The sequence below is a fragment of the Amblyraja radiata genome, chromosome 10 (assembly GCF_010909765.2).
Source record: "Amblyraja radiata isolate CabotCenter1 chromosome 10, sAmbRad1.1.pri, whole genome shotgun sequence".
NCBI lineage: Eukaryota > Metazoa > Chordata > Chondrichthyes > Rajiformes > Rajidae > Amblyraja > Amblyraja radiata.
In genome coordinates this window covers 57010222-57033803 of record NC_045965.1, presented here as the reverse complement: position 1 = coordinate 57033803, position 23582 = coordinate 57010222, and the positions used below count along the sequence as shown (strand labels likewise).

The 23582-nt window shown below is 43.7% G+C and overlaps 1 protein-coding gene across 1 annotated transcript; it reads left to right on the top strand.

The window, feature by feature from the left end:
- Positions 1-410: 410 nt before the first annotated feature.
- LOC116977986 (retinol dehydrogenase 8-like) lies at positions 411-19228 on the top strand. The gene is made up of 6 exons (XM_033028934.1): positions 411-788; positions 4303-4464; positions 12222-12401; positions 13023-13116; positions 17546-17729; positions 18858-19228. The coding sequence occupies exons 1-6, from the start codon at positions 629-631 to the stop codon at positions 19095-19097; spliced, it is 1020 nt and encodes a 339-aa protein (XP_032884825.1). The 5' UTR covers positions 411-628; the 3' UTR covers positions 19098-19228.
- The last annotated feature ends 4354 nt before the right edge of the window (positions 19229-23582 follow it).

Below are 23582 nucleotides of genomic sequence, written 5' to 3'. Positions count from 1 at the left end.
TCAGTGTGTCAGGTAGCATCTCCGGAGGACATGGATAGGTGACGTTTCGATCTGGAACCCTTCATCAGTCTGCAGAGAGGTGCCGACCTGAAACGTCACCTATCCATGTCCTTCGCGGGTGATGCCTGGCCTGCTGAGTTACTCCAGCACTTTGTGGGTTTTTTTGTTGGTAAAACTGCACCTGCAGTTCCTGGTGTATATTCCGTTTTTGACAAGTTTTGTTCTATTTTAATGTATTAATTCAAGCCATGTTTACTGTCATATGCACACGTTTGGCGAGGTATAAGTGCAATGAAAATCTTGCTTGCAGCAGCATCACTGGGACCAGGACACAAACAAACAAACAAACAAACGCACAAAAACATAAATTACACATACGTGTTACAAGACAGTGAAAAAAAGACATTAGTGCACAGTTAGAAAACAAGTCCCTGGTAGTGCAAGAGATAGCTCACCGAGCTCCGTAGCTGAGGGAGGATTAGGGTTGTGTTGGGGTGTTCAGCCGATTGCGTGTACCAGGCTTATGTAGTTAAGCTTTCTGTGCTGGCCATCTGCCCATGGGAGATTATCCCTCTGATCCGAGGGATGTGAATTTCGGGAAGCGCAGAGTCAACCCTGCTGCTGATAAATGGGTGGTGGGCTGTCTCGAAGCCGCATCATTTCTCATCAGCTTGCAACTTCAACCTCCAGGATGGCCCAGAAAACAGTCTTGGTCACCGGCTGTTCCTCTGGGATTGGCTTGGCCATCGCAAACAAACTGGCCAAGGACCATGAGAAACGATTTATGGGTGAGTTGCAAACGTTGCCTGAGGGGGAGATTGTCACTGGGATGTGAACAGGGAAATGATGGAAAATTGTAAAGTATCAATGCACTGGGAAGGAGTTCATAATGAATTTATCCCTAACCAGTCTGAGGAAGAGTCTCGACCTGAAACGTCACCCATTCCTTCGCTCCAGAGATGCTGCCTGTCCGCTGAGTTACTCCAGCTTTTTTGCGTCTATGTCTGGGTTCATGATGAAGGTGCGATGGAGGCACAGTGTCTGGCAGGGTTGATGCATGGGGCATACTTAAAGGCAAGCATGATCTTTGGAGGGTAGAGACGGTGACAGTGGGTGGAGCGGTGGAAAAAAATGACAGAAATAGAATATGATTAGATAATCACGTTAAGCAAAGAGGGAAAAACGTGAACTAGAGTGGGAGAAAGAAGGGAGATAAAGACGAGACAACATGGAGCAGAAGTAGTGAAAACCAAGGATAGAGGAAAACGAAGATCAGAAAGACAAGAAGACAGACACAAAAAGCTGGAGTAACTCAGTGGGACAGGCAGCATCTAGGGGAGAGAAGGAATGGGTGACGTTTCGGATTGAGACCCTGGTTAGGGATAAGGGAAAGAGAGATATAGACAGTGATGCGGAGAGATAAAGAACAATGAATGAAATATATGCAAAAATGTGATGATGATAAAGGAACCAGGCCATTGTTAGCTGTTTGTTGGGTGAAAACGAGGAGCTGGTGCAACTTGGATGGGAGAAGGATAGAGAGAGAGGGAATGCCGGGGCTACCTGAAGTGAGAGAAATCAATATTCATACCACTGGGCTGTAAGCTGCCCGAGCGAAATATGAGATGCTGTTCCTCCAATTAGCGTTTGGCCTCACTCTGACATGGGAAAGACAATGTAATTTGTGTGAAGCTGAACAGAAAATAAATGAAGGACAAAAGGATAAACACTGGATGGATGCAGTGAAGAATCTTTCCAGTGCTGCTCAACAATATCTCCAACGTGGTGATACAAAAACTCAAATGCAATTGAATAACATTTTGGGAATGAGATTTTCCTGCCACATTTTGAAATTCGTACAAAATTAATTAATTAACTACAATTAAATTTGGGATATTCTTTTTTATGGTATAACATAAAAGATCAGTGGACACTAATGTGGACCTAACAAAATAAAATTGCTGCTGCTGGAAGAAAAAAAAAAAAAAATATTGGAAACACTCATCAGGTCAGGCTGAAACAATGAAAAGAGACTGGGTGTTAATGTTTCAGGTGGCCATCTTTCATCAGAACTAACCTGAATGTAATGATTTTAAATGTGAAAATCTCGCACATAGAGAGTTAATATAGATTTATTGCCCTGGATTTGAATAAATATTGTTAATACAATTTAGTCATTAATTTGGGTAAATGGGAATGAGTAACAGGAGATGTGTCTCATATCAATATTGGCAGCTTTTAGAAAAATAAGGCAGTGAAACACAAAACTACTGCAGATGCTGGAAGCCTGAGATAAAAACGGCACACGCTGCAAATACTCAGCTGATCAGGCCGCATCTGTGGAAAGAGAAACAGAACTAATATTTTAGAATGAAGACCTTTTGTCAGATAAAGCGTTTCCAGCCTGAAACATTAGCTCTGTAGACACAAAATGCTGGAGTAACTCAGCGGGTCAGGCAGCATCCCTGGAGAGAAGGAATGGGTGACGTTTCGGGTCGAGACCCTTCTTCAGACTCAGCCCTGTTCCTCTTTCCGCAGATGCTGCTTGGCATGCTGAGTGATCCCATGATTTTCTCATTTATTTACGAGTAGCTGTTTTGTTCAACTTTTCAATGTTAAAGCAGATTAATTGTGCGGAAGGTAGACAAAAATGCTGGATAAACTCAGCGGGTGCAGCAGCATCTATGGAGCGAAGGAAATAGGCGACGTTTCGGGTCGAGATCCTTCTTCAGACTGATGTGAGGGTGGGAGGGGGGAAGAAGAAAGGAAGAGGAGGAGCCAGAGGGCTGAGGGAGAGCTGAGAAGTGGAGGAGAAAGTAGGGACTACCTGAAATTAGATAAGTCAATGTTCATAACGCTGGGATGCAGACTGCCCAAGCGAAATATGAGGTGCTGTTCCTCCAATTTACGGTGGTCCTCACTCTGGCCAAGGAGGAGGCCCAGGACAGAAAGGTCGGATTCAGAATGGGAGGGGGATTTGAAGTGCTGAGCCATCGGGAGATCAGGTTGGTTATTGCGAACCGAGCGGAGGTGTTGGGCGAAGCGATCGCCAAGCCTACGCTTGGTCTCACCGATGTAGAGCAGCTGACACCTAGAGCAGCGGATGCAATAGATGAGGTTGGAGGAGGTGCAGGTGAACCTCTGCCGCACCTGGAAAGACTGCTTGGGTCCTTGAATGGAATCAAGGGGGGAGGTAAAGTGACAAGTGTAGCATTTCCTGCGGTTGCAATGGAAAGTGCCCGGACAGGGCGTGGTTCGGGTGGGAAGGGACGAATTGACCAGGGAGTTACAGAGGGAGCGGTCTTTGATTACATTCTGATTACAACCTAGTTATCCACAGTGTACAGATACCTGATCAAGGGAATGAAGTGAATAACATTTAGTGCAAGATAAGGTCCAGTAAAGTCTGATCAAAGATAGTCCGAGAGTCTCTAATGAGGTAATTAGTAGCTCAGGACTGCTTTCTGGTTGTTGGTAGGGTGGTTCAGTTGCCTAATAATTATCTTTTAGATGGAGATAGATAAATATTTTACAGATCAAGGAATTGGGGTTACATGGAACGGGCAGAGACAATGAGGCCAGCAGAAATCAGCCATGATCATTTTAAATCACCTGGAGTATTGCGTACAGTTTTGGTCTCCAAATCTGAGGAAAGACATTGTTGCCATAGAGGGAGTACAGAGAAGGTTCGCCAGACTGATTCCTGGGATGTCAGGACTTTCATATGAAGAAAGACTGGATAGACTCGGCTTGTACTCGCTGGGATTTAGAAGATTGAGGGGGGATCTTATAGAAACTTACAGAATTCTTAAGGGGTTGGACAGGCTAGATGCAGGAAGATTGTTTCTATGTTGGGGGAGTCCAGGACAAGGGGTCACAGTTTAAGGATAAAGGGGAAATCCTATAGGACCGAGATGAGAAAAACATTTTTACACAGAGAGTGGTGAATCTCTGGAACTCTCTGCCACAGAAGGTAGTTGAGGCCAGTTCATTGGCTATATATAAGAGGGAGTTAGATGTGGCCCTTGTGGCTAAAGGGATCAGGGGGTATGGAGAGAAGGCAGGGATGGGATACTGAGTTGGATGATCAGCCATGATCATGTCAAATGGCGGTGCAGGCTCGAAGGGCCGAATGGCCTACTCCTGCACCTATTTTCTATGTTTCTATGTTTCTATGAAAGACACCCATTATCTTGAGTAATTGTTAATGCTCTGATACTTGTCAGAGTTTCTGGGATATTTGACTGTGGAGAAAGCTATGATAATTTAGCTGTAATTCTGAACATGTTGCCTCCTCCGTAGTCATTGCCACCATGAGGAATTTGGACAAAAGGAGAGACCTTGTGGATATTGCGGGGACTGCACTGGGAAAAACGCTGGAAATTAAACAGCTGGATGTTTGCAGTGAAAAATCAATCCACGACTGCATCAACAGCATTCCCAACAGGAGGATCGACATACTCAGTAAGGCTATCCCAGCACAAAAAATGAGTTTGCTCGTAAATGTATATGTTTTGCAACCTATCGAGAAGACCAGGAGCAGGCTTTTCTCCCGCTATCCCATTGTTTTTCATCTGGATCATAGCTAATCTGAACCTTAACACTACTTGTGTAGGAAGGAGCTGCAGATGCAGGTTTACACCAAAGATAGACACAAAACGCTGGAGTAACTCAGCGGGAACAGGCAGCGTCTCTGGAGAGAAGGAATGGGTGACGTTTCGGGGTCTACAACCTTCTTCGGGAAAAATGTTCCTAATGTTGGGCGAGTCCAGAACCAGGGGCCACAGTCTTAGAATAAAGCGGAGGTCATTTAAGACTGAGGTGAGAAAAAAACTTTTTCACCCAGAGAGTTGTGAATTTGTGGAATTCCCTGCCACAGAGGGCAGTGGAGGCCAAATCACTGGATGGATTTAAGAGAGAGTTAGATAGAGCTCAAGGGGCTAGTGGAGTCAAGGGATTATGGGGAGAAGGCAGGCACGGGTTATTGATAGGGGATGATCAGCCATGATCACAATGAATGGCGGTGCTGGCTTGAAGGGCTGAATGGCCTCCTCCTGCACCTATTTTCTATGTTTCTATGTTTCAGACTGGTCTTCGGAAACGTCACCTGAGTTACTCCTTCATTTAACACTAACACTACTTTTAACCCTTAACCACTACTTTTAACACCTTAACACTACTTTTATTTGCTTGGTTCCACATTCCTTTACCTCACTCAAGCCTCAGATTTGACATTTTCAGCGGACACCATGCCTCTCCAGCTGGAGAGATAGCCATCCTCTTCTCCACCAGCCTCATGAGGAGGCATGTTTTCCAAACATACCCCTGAAAGGAATGGCTCCAATTTGAGTTATTTACTCTTTTCCTGGTAGATTTCCCACACGGAGAAGAATGTTTTTCTCTCTAAATAGACTATCAAATCCTTTAATCGTCTTAACTCTCTCGATTATAATCATAATTTAATCTTCTACTGTCAGAGGGGTACAAACCGAGACAGTGCAGTCTGTCCCCACAATTTAGCCCCTTGTGGCCTTGGTGGTGTCAGTGTTGTTGACACTTTTTCATGAATTTTGGTAGATGATTCCTTACCACACGCTCGGCTGTAGAGTTTCTGCCTTCCTACGCCAAAAACCCGGGTTCGATCCTAACTACGGGTGTTGTCTGAGCGGAGTTTTTACTTTCTCCCTGTGACCTGTGAGTTTTCTCCGAGATCTTCGGTTTCCTCCCACACTCAAAGGCCTACAGGTTTATAGGTTAATTGGCTTGGTTTAATAATAATAATAATAATAATAATAATAATAATAATAATAATAATAATAATAATAATAATAATAATAATAATAATAATAATAATAATAATAAATACTTTATTGATCCCCTCAGGGAAATTCAGATGTCCAGAAGCCCCCAACCAACAAACCCACAGATTCAAAACGAACGCAGACAGAAAATACATAGAATACAATGTGGACACTACCTGAGAGCAATAAATACTTAAAAAGACCAATATTTAACAATTAAAAATTAAAAATAGCAAAATGCATCCCCCTACAGCCTAGTGGTCCGAATTATAAAATTTAATGGCTGCAGGGGTGAAGGATCTCCTGAACCGCTCCGTTCTACAGGGCAGGGAGAGGAGCCGGTTGTTGTTCCGAGTGCTCTTTAGACTCTCCAGAATTACATGGAGGGGATGCCCGGGGCTTTTCAGGATGGCCTGCACCTTGTGCCTCATACGCCTCTCAAGCACATCCATCCCAGAGTCTACTCTCCCCTCCAGCACCGAGCTAGCTCGTTTAACCAGTTTGACCAGCTTCTTGTTGTTTTTTGCACTAATGCTGTTGCCCCAGCAGACAACAGCGTAGAAAATAACACTTGCAACCACAGTGTTGTAAAACATGTGCAGCATCTCATTACACACATTGAAGGATTTGAGCCTTCTGAGGAAAAAGAGTCTGCTCTGGCCTTTTTTGTAGAGGGAGTCAGAGTTGACAGACCAGTCCAGTTTGTTATCAAGGTGCACTCCAAGGTATTTATATGTCTGCACCACCTCAATGTCAGCGCCTGCAGCGTTGACCGGCTGTAGGGGCTGACATGTAAATTTACCCTAGTGCTTATCTATTTATTTATTTATTTATCCGTTTATTTATTTGTTTGTTTGTTTGTTTTATTATTTATTTCGAACAGAATAAAAGAATAAAAAGCAAGTGAAACAGCATACATAAAACAAAACAAAAATATTTATAAAGTGTCATAAACAATATCTATAAATAAATGAAATCGTATGTGTCCGAAAAGGAGCAGGAAGAAGCCAAAGCTTATTAATTCCCACCCCTTATTCAACTGCTTGTACAAATCTTATACACATTTAGCAGCTATATGTACACCATATGTACACCAGCCACTATATGTACACCAAATCATTTACATTTATACACTAATCAACTATTTACAAAGCCATACAAAAAAGAAAAAAAGAAAAAGAAAAGAAAAAACCCTCATATACTATACAGTATCTTAGTCATATATACAACCCATCACTCTATAATCACCCTTCCCAATACAATCAGTATAACAAATATCCCACTCACAATCACCTATCCTCATCCTTTTAAACAAGTGTTTTTGTACATCTTTTTAAACTGAATTATGCTTGTGCTAAGTTTTATCTCCTGTTCCAGACCATTCCACAAATTCACACCACAGATTGCTATGCACATACTTTTAACAGTTGTTCTGACATTGAGTTTTTTTAAATTATGTTCCCCTCTCAAATTATACCCACCCTGTCTTTCCATAAACAGTTTTTGTATATTTCTTGAAAGTAAATTATTTCTTGCTTTGTACATGATTTGCGCAGTCTTAAATTTAACCAGATCAGTGAACATCAGTGTATGTGACTTTAAGAATAATAAATTGGTATGTTCAAGATATCCAACGTTATTGATAATTCATATTGCTCTTTTTTGTAATGTGCATAACGGCTGTAGGTTGGTTTTGTAGGTGTTACCCCATATATCCACACAATAACTCAGATATGGCAATATGAGTGTATTACACAAAGTATGTAATGATTTGTGGGCCAGAATGTGTCTTGATTTTCCCAATATTGCTATAGACTTTGCCAGTTTTGCTTTGACGTGGTTTATATGTGGTTTCCAGCAGATTTAGTGGTCTAAGATCACACCAAGTGTGTGTAGGTTTGTGTTAATGTGTGGGGATCACTGCGGACTCGGTGGACCAAAGGGCCTGTTTCCACGCTGTATCTCTAAACTAAACTCTAAACTAACCTAAACTAAGCAAGTTCCCAACTCATGATCTAGAACCTCTTCCTGCACTTTCAAGCTCTCCCTCTCTCCCTCTCCCTCTACCTCCTCTCTGTCTCTCTCTCTCTTTCTCTCTCATATACTTACCAATTTTTGTAGCCTTGAACCAAGAACTAGCAGAAGACATCTGTGAGTTAATGGGGAATTGTGTTCCATTGAACCTCCCAGTTTTACAACAGAGCACTGCCACGCCTATCATTTTACCTCGAGGCAAGCTCAATAATGCGTAGACCATAGGCTAACATTCAGACCTTTGGTTTTCAAACTGATCGATTTATAGTGAATCCACACAGTGGACAGAATACAATAATTTATGCAATAAGGTTCCTTCAATGCATTGGCGAGTTTTTAAATATGTGTACATTTTTAAACAAAATAAAAACAAAGCCTTAAGTTTACAGCTCCGAAAGCTGTAAATGATTTAACCACTGATCCAATTATGAAGTAGGGTCAAAGGTTTCCTTGATATTTTTGTCATGGTTAAGGGCCTGTCCCACTTTCACGACCTAATTCACGACCTCTGCCGAGTTTGCCCTTGACTCATACTCGCAGCCTGGTCGTCTCGAGGTCGTAGGAGGTCGTAGGTAGGTCGTAGGTAGGTCGTGATGCTAGTTGTAGGTACTCGTGGCATCAAGTAGGTCGGGGCGTTTTTCTAGCCTGATGAAAAATGTCTATGAGTAAAAAAGATCGTGAATTAGGTCGTGGAAGTGGGGCAGGCCCTTTAATTTAAGTTGGAAGATGCAGAGGGCACTTCAGGATCTGACAACCACAATGCCCACCAATAAAGACAAATTAACATTTTAAAGTAAATGTGGGAGGGAACCAGAGAATCTTTGGACCTTGAGCATAATTGAAACCAAGCATACCTTTCATTCATTTGCTCTCTGTAACTTTTCATATCTCTCGTTATCCCCTCCCCTGACTCTCAGTCTGAAGAAGGGTCTCGACCCGAAACGTCACCTATTCCTTTTCTCCGGAGATGCTGCCTGACCCGCTGAGTTACTCCAGCTTTTTGTGCCTATCAATAAGGACTAGCAGCTGAAATCAATAGGATTTAGGGTTAGGATCTAGTTTTAAGCGTCACTTCAAATGGTGGGAATTGTACTTTTGTTGTCAAATTTGGGCTCAGCAAAAACAAACCCGGTTCAATACTGACCTCAGGCACCAACCATCTGTTTGGAGTTTGCACGTTCTCCCTGTGACTACGTTGGGTTTCCTGCGGGTGCTCCGGTTTCCTCCCACATCACAAAGATATGAGAGGCATAGAGACGGTAGTCAATCAGAACCTTTTTCCCAGGATGGAAATGCCCAACACTGGGGGGCATAGATGAGAGGGGGAAAGTTTAATGGATATGTGCTGGGTAGGTTTTTCACACGGAAAGTGGTGGGAGCCTGAAACACGCTGTCAGGAGTGGGATAGAGGCAGATACGATAGTGGCATTTAAGAGGCTTTTGGATAGGCACATGGAAGTAACTGAAATAGAGGGATAGGGATCATGTACAGGCAGATAAGATCAGGTTAACGGCATCATGTTTGGCACAAACATCGTGGGTCGAAGGGCCTGTTCCTGTGCTGTACTGTTCCATGTTCTATGTTTTATGACATGTGTGTTTGTAGCTTAATTGGCCTCTGTAAATTGTCCGCAGTGAGTAGGGAGTGGGAGAAAGTGATGTAGAAGATAGAACTAGTGTTGATGGGTGATTGATAGTTGCTGTGGACTTGGTAGGCTGAAGGGCCTGTTTCCATGCTGTACCTCTCTAATAACTCTTCCATCTTCTTTGGCAACGTATCCACATCACCACACGCCACATATGAAAAAAATGCCTCTTTGGTCCCCTTTTAAATGCCTCTTTGGTCCCCTCTCATCTTAAACCTATGTCATTTACTTTTAGACTCCCCTACCATGGACAAAGGCTGTGAATATTTACCCTATCTCTGCCCATTAATAAACCTTTATATTTAAGAGGGAGTTAGATGTGGCCCTTGTGGTTAAAGGGATCAGGGGGTATGGAGAGAAGGCAGGTACGGGATACTGAGTTGGATGATCAGCCATGATCATATTGAATGGCGGTGCAGGCTCGAAGGGCCTAATGGCCTACGCCTGCACCTATGTTTCTATGTTTATTAGGTCACACCCTCAACCTCCTTAACGCCAGGAAAACAGTCCTAGTCTATCTAATGCAACAAAAAAAACCAAAGTGCTGGAGATACTCAGCGGGTCAGGCAGCATCTATGGAGGAAATGGACAGGTGACATTTCAGGTTGGGTCCCTTCTTCAGATTGGGTTTTTGCTTTATTTGTGTATCTTTAGTTCCCGTTTGAACCATGGTGTCACTGGGGAAGGTAGTCAATATCCACTGGGTTAAGAGAAGAAAGACGCAAATTGTTTGTCAAACCCACTCCCACCATCTCTCCACAACGTCTACCGCAGTGAAATTCAAACAGACTGTTTCAATAGACTTCGGGCAAATTTAGTTGGTGCACTACACTTCACATAATTAGGGGAATACTGCCAATGAGTTTATGAGTTGAATTTCATCATGGGCTTGGAGTCATCCAGAAATAGGAATAGAGATGGTATATTATTATTTTTGAAAGTGCAAATTCATGTTTCTTCAATCATGCAAAGACATTTCTAGGCACCTTACCATGGTCTTGGTCTTCCTATTCCTGGAATATAGAACAGTACAGCACAAGAACAGGCCCTTCGGCCCACCATGTCTGTGCCGAACATGACGTCAAGACCAACCCTGCACATAATCCATATCCCTCCATTCTCTGCATATCCATATGTCTATCCAAAAGTCTCTTAAATGCCACTATTGTATTTGCCTCAACCTTTACCCCTGAAACTGCGCTCCAGGCACTCACCATCTTCTCTGTAAAAAACCTTGATCCAAACATCTCCTTTAAACGTTACCTCTCTCACCTTAAAGCTCTGCCATCTAGCATTTGATGTTTCCATCTTCGGAGAAAGGTTCTGACTATCTGCCCTAACTATGCCCCTCGTAATTTTATATACTTCCATCAGGTCGCCCTACAACTTCCGGCTTTCCAGAGAAAACAATCCAAGTCTGTCCAATCTCTCCCTGTAGCTTATATTCTTTCATACAGGCATGATTCTAGTAAACCTCCTCTGCATCATTTCCAAAGCTTCCACATCATTTGTATAAAGGTGTGACCTGAATTGCAAACAATACTCCAACTGTAGCCAAACCTACTCCAGCCTTCCAATGCATGAGATGCCAAAGAAGATACAAACTGCTGAAGTAATTCAGTGAGTCAGGCAGCATCACTGGAGAACATGGAGAACTCATAGTCTGAAGATAAGCTCCTACTTAAAACCACACCTACCCATGTTCTCCAGAGATGCTGCCTGACCTGCTGAGTTACTACAGCACTTTGTGTCTTTTTTGATAAACCAGCAGCTGCAGTTCCTTGTTTCTCCATTGAAGCTCGATACCAAATAAGCCGCATTTGACCAAAGAAACAAAGAGAAAGGTGCCTGTAAATATATAGTGACATGTACAAGCATATACTGCTAACTAATGGAAGGTACACAAAAAAGCTGGAGAAACTCAGCGGGTGCAGCAGCATCTATGGAGCGAAGGAAATAGGCAACGTTTCGGCCCGAAACGTCGCCTATTTCCTTCGCTCCATAGATGCTGCTGCACCCGCTGAGTTTCTCCAGCTTTTTTGTGTACCTTCGATTTTCCAGCATCTGCAGCTCCTTCTTAAACACTGCTGCTAACTAATAGTTGTCTGAAAATTGAGCAATGTAATATTAAATTAGTGGTTTTCTTTGATGGCTTGGTGAAGTACAGTAACATTTTGATAATCCACTATCCTTAATGGGTTTAGCTTAGTTTAGTTTAGAGATACAACACGGAAACAGGCCCTTCGGACCACCGGGTCCGCTCCGACCAGCGATCCCCGCACATTAACACTATCCTACACACACTAGGGACAATTTTTACATTTACCAAGCCAATTCACCTACAAACCTGTACGTCTTTGGAATGTGGGAGGAAACCAAAGATCTCAGAGAAAACCCACGCAGGTCACGGGGAGAACGTACAAACTCCGTACAGACAGTACCCGTAGTCGGGATCGAACCCGGGTCTCCGGCGCTGCATTCGCTGCAAGGCAGCAACTCAACCATGACAGCTGTTTGATGTTACAGCGTAAACACAAAAAAATGAAAGGGTTCACACATTACGGAAGGAAAATTATCGAGCTGGGTTGTCCAAGAAAATCGAGTGCTAATTTTGTGAGATTTGGGTGTAATAAGTACATTAAAATATAGATAATCACTGTCAGAGACTTAGCCGTTCCGCAGAATTAAAAACCAGGAGACATTCTGTATTTGTCTAAAATCTGTGCCCATTTTATCCCAGTTAGCAATGCGGGGATGGGGATGATTGGACCCATCGAATGCCAGTCGTTGGATGAGATGCAGAGAGTTATGGACACTAATTTCTTTGGACTTGTTAGACTGCTTAAAGAAGTCTTGCCAGACATGAAGAGGAGGAAGAGAGGCCACATTGTGGTGATCAGCAGTGTCATGGGTATTCAAGGTATGGTGTACATTCAATCTTGTTGCTATGTGATGATCCATGTGCACATGTTTGCATTTTTCCCCAAACTGTTTGGGTTCAATTTGAAGAAAGCGGTGAATAAATTACTCTCTCGTCTTTTTTTATTTAATTTATTTATTTATTAGAAGTACAATAAATTACAATAGTACAAGCCAGATATATCTTATTACATTTATTGTACCCCTTCATTTTTTAAGCTTTAAGGAAAGATATAGGTAAAGAAAGTAGAGAAAGTGAGAGAAAGAAAGTCGTGTTCTTGTAAAAGAGTGATCAATGAGAGGGAAAAAAAGAGACCCATTGGTTAGAGAAAAGAATTAAGAAATAGACCCTAGAAAACAAAGGAGGAAAAAGGAAAAAAAAAACCCAAAGCTCTATTATAAAAACCGCGCAAAAGGGATATACCAACTTCATATTTCTCCTCCCCCCTTACCAGATCCTGACACCATTTCTGTTTTGAAGTACTGATGCACCTTATTCTTGTAGTAAGTCGATAAATGTTTAAAACTTTTTTTTTCTTTGTTTAATTACTCTCTCTTCGACCACCTAGATATTATCTTGTGTGGGAAATTCCAACTATTTGTCTATTGCTGTCTTTTTCAGGGATATTATTCAATGACATATATTCTGCTTCGAAATTTGCAGTGGAGGGATTTTGTGAAAGTTTGGCGATCCAGGCCTTAAAATTCAAGTTAAAGTAAGTAACAATTTTGTTTACTTTGAAAACAATATCTTGTGTTGTTTCTTGTGCAATTCAGTTTATTATTTTGTCTCAAATGATCGGTGTGGAGGAAAGAACTGTAGACGCTGGTTTACACCAAAGATAGACACAAAGTGCTGGAGTAACTCAGCAAGTCATGCAACATCTCTGGAGAGAAGGAATTATGTTGGAATACTTCCAAATTATTGCACAATAACAGGTGGTGTGCATCTTTGGTGATTAATATGGTCAACAATTGTGGATCACAAATATTTATTTAAGAAAGATTATGATGCAACACATTAATTTAATCAGTTGCCTGTTCGTGTCTTAGTTGCTAATGTAAGCATCCTGGTTCTCTGGATGCTTTCAAGAGAGAGCTAGATAGGTCTCTTAAAAATAGCGGAGTCAGGGGATATGGGGAGAAGGCCGGAACGGGGTACTGATTGGGCATGATTAGCCATGATCACATTGAATGGCGGTGCTGGCTCGAAGGGCCAAATGGCCTGCTCCTGCACCTATTGTCTATTGTCTATTGTAAGTCCAGTTGACCGAACAGTTTGGACGTGATCCGACTGTGCTGACTTCTATCTGAGCTCTGGTTCAAGGTGCCCAAGTGACTACACGCAAGCTCCGACCGTGGGTAGACTGAGTGCCCCACATGGCCACCGACATGGAACGTGTCAGCTGGAGGAGCTCCTGATCAGACCACCAGAGCAGCAAGGAAATCACAGCAGGAATAGGCCACTCGGCCCCTTACGGCTCTCCCGACATTCAACGTAGGATCACAGCTGATCTGCCTGAGGACGCATCTCCGTTGATGTGCCAGATCCATTGAGGGCGGCACATCGGCGCAGGGGTAGTGTTGCTGCCTTACAGCGCCAGAGATCCAGGTTCGATCCTGGCTATGAGTGGCTGTTCGTGCGGAGTTTGTACGTTCTCTCTGTGACCGCGTGGGTTTTTTCCGGGTTCTCCGGATTCCTCCCACATTCCAAAGACGTGCGGGTCTATAGGTTAATTGGTCTCTGTAAATCCCCCCCCCCCCCCAGTGTGTAGGAAGTGGATACAAAAGTGGGATAACATAACACAAGTGTACAAGTGACCAATAGTTGGCGCAGACACGGTGGGCCAAAGGGCCTATTTCCACGCTGCATCTCTAAAGTAAATTAAATACATGTTGACCATGTCACTGGAGAAAACATACTTACTCTTCTTCATAACTGTGGCAGGATATCCGTAAAGTCTCTTCTCCATCTCTTCCAAAAGATCGAATTGCACGGCACTCTCTCGGCCCACACTGGAGTATCAGCCTGGGTGTGTAGGAAGGAACTGCAGATGCTGGTTTACACTGAAGATGGACACAAAATTCTGGAGTAACGTAGCGGGGCAGGCAGCATCTCTGGAGAGAAGGAATGGGTAACGTTTCGGGTTGAGACCCTTCTCCAGACTGGCGACTTTGTAGTTTGAAGAAGAGTCCCATCTTAAAACGTCCTCCTGATTAATTTTACTGTTTGTCTGCCTTGTTGTCACCTTCCCCTCAGCCAACAATGAACCTTTCTACACTTCCTTGATCATCGTCTTCTTTGATCTATCGTTTTCACACCTTACATTCTCTTCGTACCCGTCCATATCTCTAGTCTCCCTCTCCCCTCACTCAGTCTGAAGGAGGATCTCGACCCGAAACGTCACCCATTCCTTCTTTCCAGAGATGTCATTTATTGAGTCTTAAAATCGTACAACTATCAGGTTCATGAACCAACCAGTGCACCCTGATCCACCTCAACAACGGAGCACGGCAGTCCACTTCTTGCACTGCCAGATTTGTTTTATCCTCAATGTATGTTGTTGCACTAATGATCATTTTTTGCAGTCTTTCTTTTAAAACTATGTTTGTGTGATTTATCGAGAATTTATGTTTGTGCGTTTGTCTGGGCCTACGTACAGTTTAGTTTAGTTTATTATTATCACGTGTACCGAGGTACAGTGAAAAGCTTTTATTTGCATGCAATCCAGTCATAGAAATGATTACAATGAAGGCGTCCACGGTGCACGGATACAAGAGTGGAGTGATTGTAATGGATGATAGCAGAGCCCCTTCTGGGACCAGCATACAAAGAGTCCCCTAGCTCTGGCGCCATCCTTGAGAATGATGTGATACTGTTGCAATCACTTGTATTCGTACAAGTGCCACTGCACTTGTGCACTTGTACACTGTACTTGTGCACTTGTACACTGCACTTGTGCAGATGACAATAAACCGAGGTAGACTTGACCACGGAGTCATAGCTAAAACAGAGCAAATGAGCAAGTGGCCCTGGAACAGAGGGGTGGGGGCTGAAGATATGCCCCTCTGGCAAAGGCAAGTGGTGAGCTGGTTGTGAAATATGCCTTGGTAGACAACAGATCTTGTACTGGATTGCAGCATTGGTACTGTGAGATTGACATTAGAAACATAGAAAATAGGTGCAGGAGGCCATTCGGCCCTTTGAGCCATTCATTGTGATCATGGCTGATCATCCCCTATCAATAACCCGTGCCTGCCTTCTCCCCATATCCCTTGACTCCACTAGCCCCTAGAGCTCTATCTAACTCTCTTAAATCCATCCAGTGACTTGGCCTCCACTGCCATCTGTGGCAGGGAATTCCATAAATTCACAACTCTCTGGGTGAAAACGTTTTTTCTCACCTCAGTCTTAAATGACCTCCCCTTTATTCTAAGACTGTGGCCCCTGGTTCTGGACTCGCCCAACATTGGGAACATTTTTCCTGCATCTAGCTTGTCCAGTCCTTTTATAATTTTATATATTTCCATAAGAGACCCCCTCATCCTTCTAAACTCCAGTGAATACAAGCCTAGTCTTTTCAATCTTTCCTCATATGACAGTCCCGCCATCCCAGGGATTAATCTCATGAACCTACGCTGCACTGCCTCAATCACAAGGATGTCCTTCCTCAAATTAGGAGACCAAAACAGTACACAATACTCCAGATGTGGTCTCACCAGAGCCCTATACAACTGCAGAAGAACCTCTTTACTCCTATACTGAAATCCTCTTGTCACGAAGGCCAACATTCCATTAACTTTCTTCACTGCCTGCTGTACCTGTAAGCCAACTTTCAATGACCGGTGTACAAGGACGCCCAGGTCTCGCTGCACCTTCCCCTTACCAAACCTAACCCCATTGAGATAATAATCTGCCCCCTTGTTTTTGCTGCCAAAGTGGATAACCTCACATTTATCTATATTATACTGCATCTGCCACGCATCTGCCCACTCACTCAACCTGCCCAGGTCACCCTGCAACCTCCTAACATCCTCTTCACAGTTCACACTGACACCCAGCTTTATGTCATCCGCAAACTTTCTAGTGTTGCTCCTAATTCCCTCTTCCAAATCATTAATATATATGGTAAACAGTTGCGGCCCCAACACCGAGCCTTGCGGCACTCCATTCACCACTGCCTGCCATTCTGAAAAGGACCCGTTCACTCCTACTCTTTGCTTCCGGTCTGCCATACAATTTTCTATCCATGTCAACACCCTACCCCCAATACCATGTGTCTAATTTTAGTCACCAGAAGCCTTTATTACGGAATTTATGACATTGTTACGGCAAGCTGATAATCAATGCCTAATCATTGTTTCCAAAAATAAGATAAGGTAGTAACGTAATCAGATTTGACAGCTAGATTACCTACAGCAGATAGAAAATGATTGACTGGCAAGGTAATCTGATGTTGGTGATTATCAGAAGTGTCTCCGAAGTAAAAGATGAACAGTTTCTCTAAACACGGATACTGCCCGACCTGCTGAGTGTTTCCAGCATGTTGTGGATTCTCAATGATGGGGAATTGACGCAGGCACTGTCAGGGGTCCCCCATGGCCATTTTTGCATTCAGGCCACTTGGCAGTCTGTTGAAACCTCGTTCTATATGTAATCTGCCACCCTTGGCAATGCTCCAATCCCTTTGTACAGAACTGAAATATCAGCCCAGAATTTTTTTTTGCAGTACATAGTCCACGATGCAATTAAACCACAACCTTCTTACTGAGAGTGTGTAAACAGATGTTATTTGGAATGAAAGATTAAAAAAATTAATTTTTTTTCTGCTGTGCGGGAGCTGACAGTGTGTAAACAGATGCATTTGCAACAAAAGAGATCTTTTTTTTCTCAGCAAACTCATTTTCGCACACACATGAGTTGTTTAAAATAGACGCCTTAAAATAATGATGTACGTGTTCGTAACAGGATGTTATGAAGACCTTTACTTAGAATTTGATTTCAAAGATAATGCTGATCAGGCTTGCACGGTCAGTGGGCATGGTTAAAAAGGATAAGTTGATTCAATGAGAAACCTTCCTGCAGGAATTGCAACCAAAATTAACCCCGCATCTGATAAATAAACTGTCCTTTTTATTCAACAGCATAACTCTAATCGAGCCTGGCCCTGTTGTCACGGAGTTTGAAAAGAAGGTTTATGAAGAAGGAACAAAAATTGATTTGTCTGCTGCAGACCAGGAAACAAGAGACATTTTCACAAACATTTACTTGCGCAACCACAAGGAAATATTCTCAAGCCTGGGACAAAGTGCAGATGAAGTGGCAGAGGTACAAATATTAAAGAGGATTTATTGAATTTTAGTGTGCATGGCAACAGCGATTAAGTCAAACGGATGCAAATCTATTCAAAAGGAATGGGTTTGGCGAATGTAAACAGAAGTTTAACTCTTCTGTCTTCAATGTTCCCATCTGTTAGATTATTCTTAATTACTCGTTCAGGAGATGTGGGTGACATTCCCAGTTGCCCTTGAGCAGGCGAAGATGAGACAACTTCTTAACCTGCTGCATTTCATGTGGTGAAGCAGGATGTTCCAGGATTATGAGCCAGCAACAATAAATATTTCCAGAATCAGAATGGTCTCGGGTGATATTACTGAAAAGGATAGTTGTTTAAACCAAATGGAGACGTGGGGGTATAGATGCACAGTTCCCTCAAAGTCATAAGTGATAGGAGCAGAATTAGGTAATTCAGCCCATCAAGTCTACTGCGCCATTCAATCATGGCTATCTATCTCTCCCTCCTAACCCCATTCTCCTGCCTTCTCCCCATAACCCCTGACACCTGTACTAATCAAAAGTCTATCTATCTCTGCCTTGACAATATCCATTGACAGCCTCTACAGCTTTCTTTGGCAAAGAATTCCACAGAATCACCAACAAAGTGCCAACACAAGTAGACACTTCATGATAAAGGTGTGGGCACACATGCCTTCTTTGGTCAGGGCACCGAGTACAGGAGTTGGGGCATCATCTCTCAACCACATAAATTGTTAGTGAGACCATGCTTGGAGTATCGTGAGCGTTCTGGTTGCCTGGCTAAAGGAAGCATGTCATTAAGCTGGAAAGTGTGCAGAGAAGACTCACAAGGATGCTACCAAGACCAGGAGGGCTTGTGTTATAAGGAAAGACTGAACAGACTTGGGGTTTTTTTCCCCCTGGAGTATATAGGTAGCTGTGGGATGACCTTATAGAGGTTTATAAAATCACCATCACCAAGAGCCAAAAGAAAAGGTGAATGTCACAATCCAAAGAGAATTGGGGGGGGGGGGGGGGGGGGGGGGGGGGGGGGGGGGGGAGATGTAGCACTGGGAAAGATTCTACAGCTAATTCTTTTGGATGCTAAACTCAATGTGTGGCTGCAATCTTACTTGGTTTTCTCTTTGCTTTTATAATTAGCATACAATGAAGATCATCCTGTCAGACAAACCTCCATTCCGTCATCAAACAAACACGCTTTACACCCCCATGACTACGCTGAAGTACGTGGATCCTAATGGAGATCTTCCCATTGACACCTTCTACAAGATGGTCTTCCATCACGACAAAGTCTTCCATGCCAGCCTCAATTTTATCAAATTGCTAAGATGGAGAAGCAGGAAGAATTTTAATCTAGGGAGACCAAACAGTAAGGAGTAGCTTTATTCATCACAGCAGTGGAAAAACGAGCAGTCATCTCTTGTTAATCTTATTTCTTAATGGACTGTTAGCATTTTTTTTGAAGCATCTCTCATCGTTTCTCATGATCTAAAACATCTGATGCCGCTCTTTAAACATATTCAGGTAAATTGAGGAAAGCCTTTTGGCTCCTCACCTGCACGGTTAGAAGTCCTGCACCTCAATTAGGTAGGAGCCCTGAATTAAGAGGTTTGGATCTCATCATGATGTGGATGGTATTGAGGGATAAGCCTAGAGAAAAGGGCGCTCCAATTTCTAAGTGGTCATTTGAATGGGATCACAGAGTTTGGGGAAGGAACTAATGCACCCAAAATCATTACAGCTCTTCATTTAAAGGAGTTAGCAGGCCTTGGGGATGTCCTGGTGCAGGTTTAGGAGTGACGTGCACAAGGTCTCGGAACCTTGAATTGGAATGATTATTGTCAGAGGTCAACTGGCACTGGAATTGGCTGCCTCAAGACAAACCAAAATGGTAGCCAGGACTCAAACCATGCATGAGACCTTTTAGTTGCAAATTCAGATACTCTAAAAGCATGCAACAATGGATAACATGTGCCTCTTCATAACCCTTCACCAAATATGGGACGTAGACAAAATATGCTGGAGAAACTCAGCAGGTGAGGCAGCATCTATGGAGAAAAGGAGTAGGCAACATTTTGGGTCTGCAAAGGCTACTGGGGAGACTTTAAACTAGAATGGTTGGGGGGAGGGACTCAAATAGAGAAAGCTATTAGACAGTGTGTGAGGCAGGAGGCAGAGAAGGAAAGCATTCAGACCCAACATGTAGGGGGGAAAGAAGAAAACAATAATAAACAATAATAAACAGAGAATAAGAGGTGGTGGGGTTCTTAAATGGGTGAGCAGAGAAACAGAGGGGTGTAAAATGCGGGCGGAAGCAATAGGTAGCAAGGTGAAAAGTAAAAGTGGCAGGCAGACAAATCCAGGGCAAAAATCAAAAAGGGCCACTTTTCAACATAATTGTATAAGGGGTAAGAGCGTTGTAATAACAAGCCTGAAGGCTTTGTGTCTCAATGCAAGGAGCATTCGTAATAAGGTGGATGAGTTGAACGTGCAGATAGCTATTAATGATTATGATATAGTCGGGATCACGGAGACATGGCTCCAGGGTGACCAAGGCTGGGAGCTGAACATCCAGGGATATTCAATATTCAGGAGGGATAGAGAGAAAGGAAAAGGTGGTGGAGTAGCGTTGCTGGTTAGAGAGGAGATTAACGCAGTGGAAAGGAAGGACATTAGCTTGGAGGATGTGGAATCGGTATGGGTAGAACTGCAAAACACTAAGGGGCAGAAAACGCTGGTGGGTGTTGTGTACAGGCCACCTAGCAGTAGTAGTGAAGTTGGGGGATGGCATCAAACAGGAAATTAGAAATGCGTGCAACAAAGGCAAAACAGTTATAATGGGTGACTTCAATCTACATATAGATTGGGTGAATCAAATTGGCAGGGGTGCTGAGGAAGAGGATTTCTTGGAATGTATGCGGGATAGTTATCTAAACCAACATGTAGAGGAACCAACGAGAGAGCAGGCTATTCTAGACTGGGTATTGAGTAATGAGGAAGGGTTAGTTAGCAGTCTTGTTGTGCGTGCCCCCTTGGGCAAGAGTGACCATAATATGGTTGAGTTCTTCATTAGGATGGAGAGTGACATTGTTAATTCAGAAACAACGGTTCTGAACTTAAAGAAAGGTAACTTTGAGGGTATGAGACGTGAATTGGCCAAGATTGACTGGCAATTAGTTCTAAAAGGGTTGACGGTGGATATGCAATGGAAGGTATTTAAAGACTGCATGGATGAACTACAAAAATTGTTCATCCCAGTTTGGCAAAAGAATAAATCAGGGAAGGTAGTGCATCCGTGGATAACAAGGGAAATCAGGGATGGTATCAAAGCAAAAGATGATGCGTACAAATTAGCCAGAAAAAGCAGCATACCAGAGGACTGGGAGAAATTCAGAGACCAGCAGAGGAGGACAAAGGGCTTAATTAGGAAAGGGAAAATAGATTATGAAAGAAAACTGGCAGGGAACATAAAAACTGACTGCAAAAGTTTTTATAGATATGTGAAGAGAAAGAGATTAGTTAAAACAAATGTAGGTCCCTTGCAGTCAGAAACAGGTGAGTTGATCATGGGGAACAAGGATATGGCGGACCAATTGAATAACTACTTTGGTTCTTTCTTCACTAAGGCAGACATAAATAATCTGCCGGAAATAGCAGGGGACCGCGGGTCAAAGGGGATAGAGGAACTGAGTGAAATCCAGGTTAGTCGGGAAGTGGTGTTGGGTAAATTGAATGGATTAAAGGCCGATAAATCACCAGAGCCAGATAGGCTGCATCCCAGAGTACTTAAGGAAGTAGCTCCAGAAATAGTGGATGCATTAGTGATAATTTTTCAAAACTCTTTAGATTCTGGAGTAGTTCCTGAGGATTGGAGGGTAGCAAACCTAACCCCACTTTTTAAGAAGGGAGGGAGAGAGAAAACGGGGAATTACAGACCAGTTAGTCTAACATCGGTAGTGGGGAAACTGCTAGAGTCAGTTATTAAAGATGGGATAGCAGCACAGTTGGAAAGTGGTGAAATCATTGGACAAAGTCAGCATGGATTTACGAAAGGTAAATCATGTCTGACGAATCTTATAGAATTTTTCGAGGATGTAACTAGTAGAGTGGATAGGGGAGAACCGGTGGATGTGTTGTATCTGGACTTTCAGAAGGCTTTCGACAAGGTCCCACATAAGAGATTAGTATACAAACTTAAAGCACACGGTATTGGGGGTTCAGTATTGATGTGGATAGAGAACTGGCTGGCAAACAGGAAGCAAAGAGTAGGAGTAAACGGGTCCTTTTCACAATGGCAGGCAGTGACTAGTGGGGTACCGCAAGGCTCAGTGCTGGGACCCCAGCTATTTACAATTTATATTAATGATCTGGATGAGGGAATTGAAGGCAACATCTCCAAGTTTGCGGATGACACTAAGCTGGGGGGCAGTGTTAGCTGTGAGGAGGATGCTAGGAGACTGCAAGGTGACTTGGATAGGCTGGGTGAGTGGGCAAATGTTTGGCAGATGCAGTATAATGTGGATAAATGTGAGGTTATCCACTTTGGTGGCAAAAACAGGAAAGCAGACTATTATCTAAATACAATACAATACAAAACCTTTTATTTGTCATTTGAACCTCACATGAGGTTCAAACGAAATTTTGTTTCTGCAGCCATACAAAAAAAGAACCAAGACACACACCAACACAATTCAATTCACATAAACATCCATCACAGTGAGTCTCCTCCTCACTGTGATGTAAGGCAAAACTTGTCTCTCCCCTGCTCTCCATTCCTCTCCCGAAGTCGAGGTCAAAGCCCCCGGCGGGTGCTAGCAAGTCCGCGGCCACTCAAAGCCACGCCGGGCGATGTAGGGCCCCGGGTCTTGATGTTGGAGCCCCCGGCGGGCGCTAGCAAGTCCGCGGCAATTTACAGCCGCGCCGGGCGTTGTAAGGCCCCCCTCCAGCAGTCTCCCACCGGGGACCAGCGATCTCCCGGTGTCACCATCCACCTGAGTCGGGTCGCAGCAGCGCGCCACCGCAGCTCTCCACGCTCTGAAGCTGGCTAGCTCCACGGAGGTAGGTCCGCAGCACCACAGCTCCACCACAGCTCCACAGCTCCCCAGCTCCCCAGCTCCACAGCTCCCCAGCTCCACAGGCTCCGTGACTTCAGCCCCCAGGTCGCTCCGGTTCGAGGCCGCTCCACGGCGCTAGGCCCCAACGGCAACGGAGACCCGACAGGGAAAAGGTCGGGTCTCCATGCAGGGAAGAGATTTAAAAGTTCCCCCCACCCCCCCACACATACACATTTAAAAACCCACTACAAACTAAACCCTCAACAGGACAAAAAAATAAAAAATACACAGACAGACTGCAGAGGCCACTGCGACGTCGGTCGCGCCGCCCACCAAATGGTGGCCGATTAGGAAAAGGGGAGATGCAGCGAGACCTGGGTGTCATGGTACACCAGTCATTGAAAGTAGGCATGCAGGTGCAGCAGGCAGTGAAGAAAGCGAATGGTATGTTAGCTTTCATAGCAAAAGGATTTGAGTATAGGAGCAGGGAGGTTCTACTGCAGTTGTACAGGGTCTTGGTGAGACCACACCTGGAGTATTGCGTACAGTTTTGGTCTCCAAATCTGAGGAAGGACATTATAGCCATAGAGGGAGTGCAGAGAAGGTTCACCAGACTGATTCCTGGGATGTCAGGACTTTCATATGAAGAAAGACTGGATAGACTTGGCTTATACTCGCTAGAATTTAGGAGATTGAGAGGGGATCTTATAGAAACGTACAAAATTCTTATGGGGTTGGACAGGCTAGATGCAGGAAGATTGTTCCCGATGTTGGGGAAGTCCAGGACAAGGGGTCACAGCTTAAGGATAAG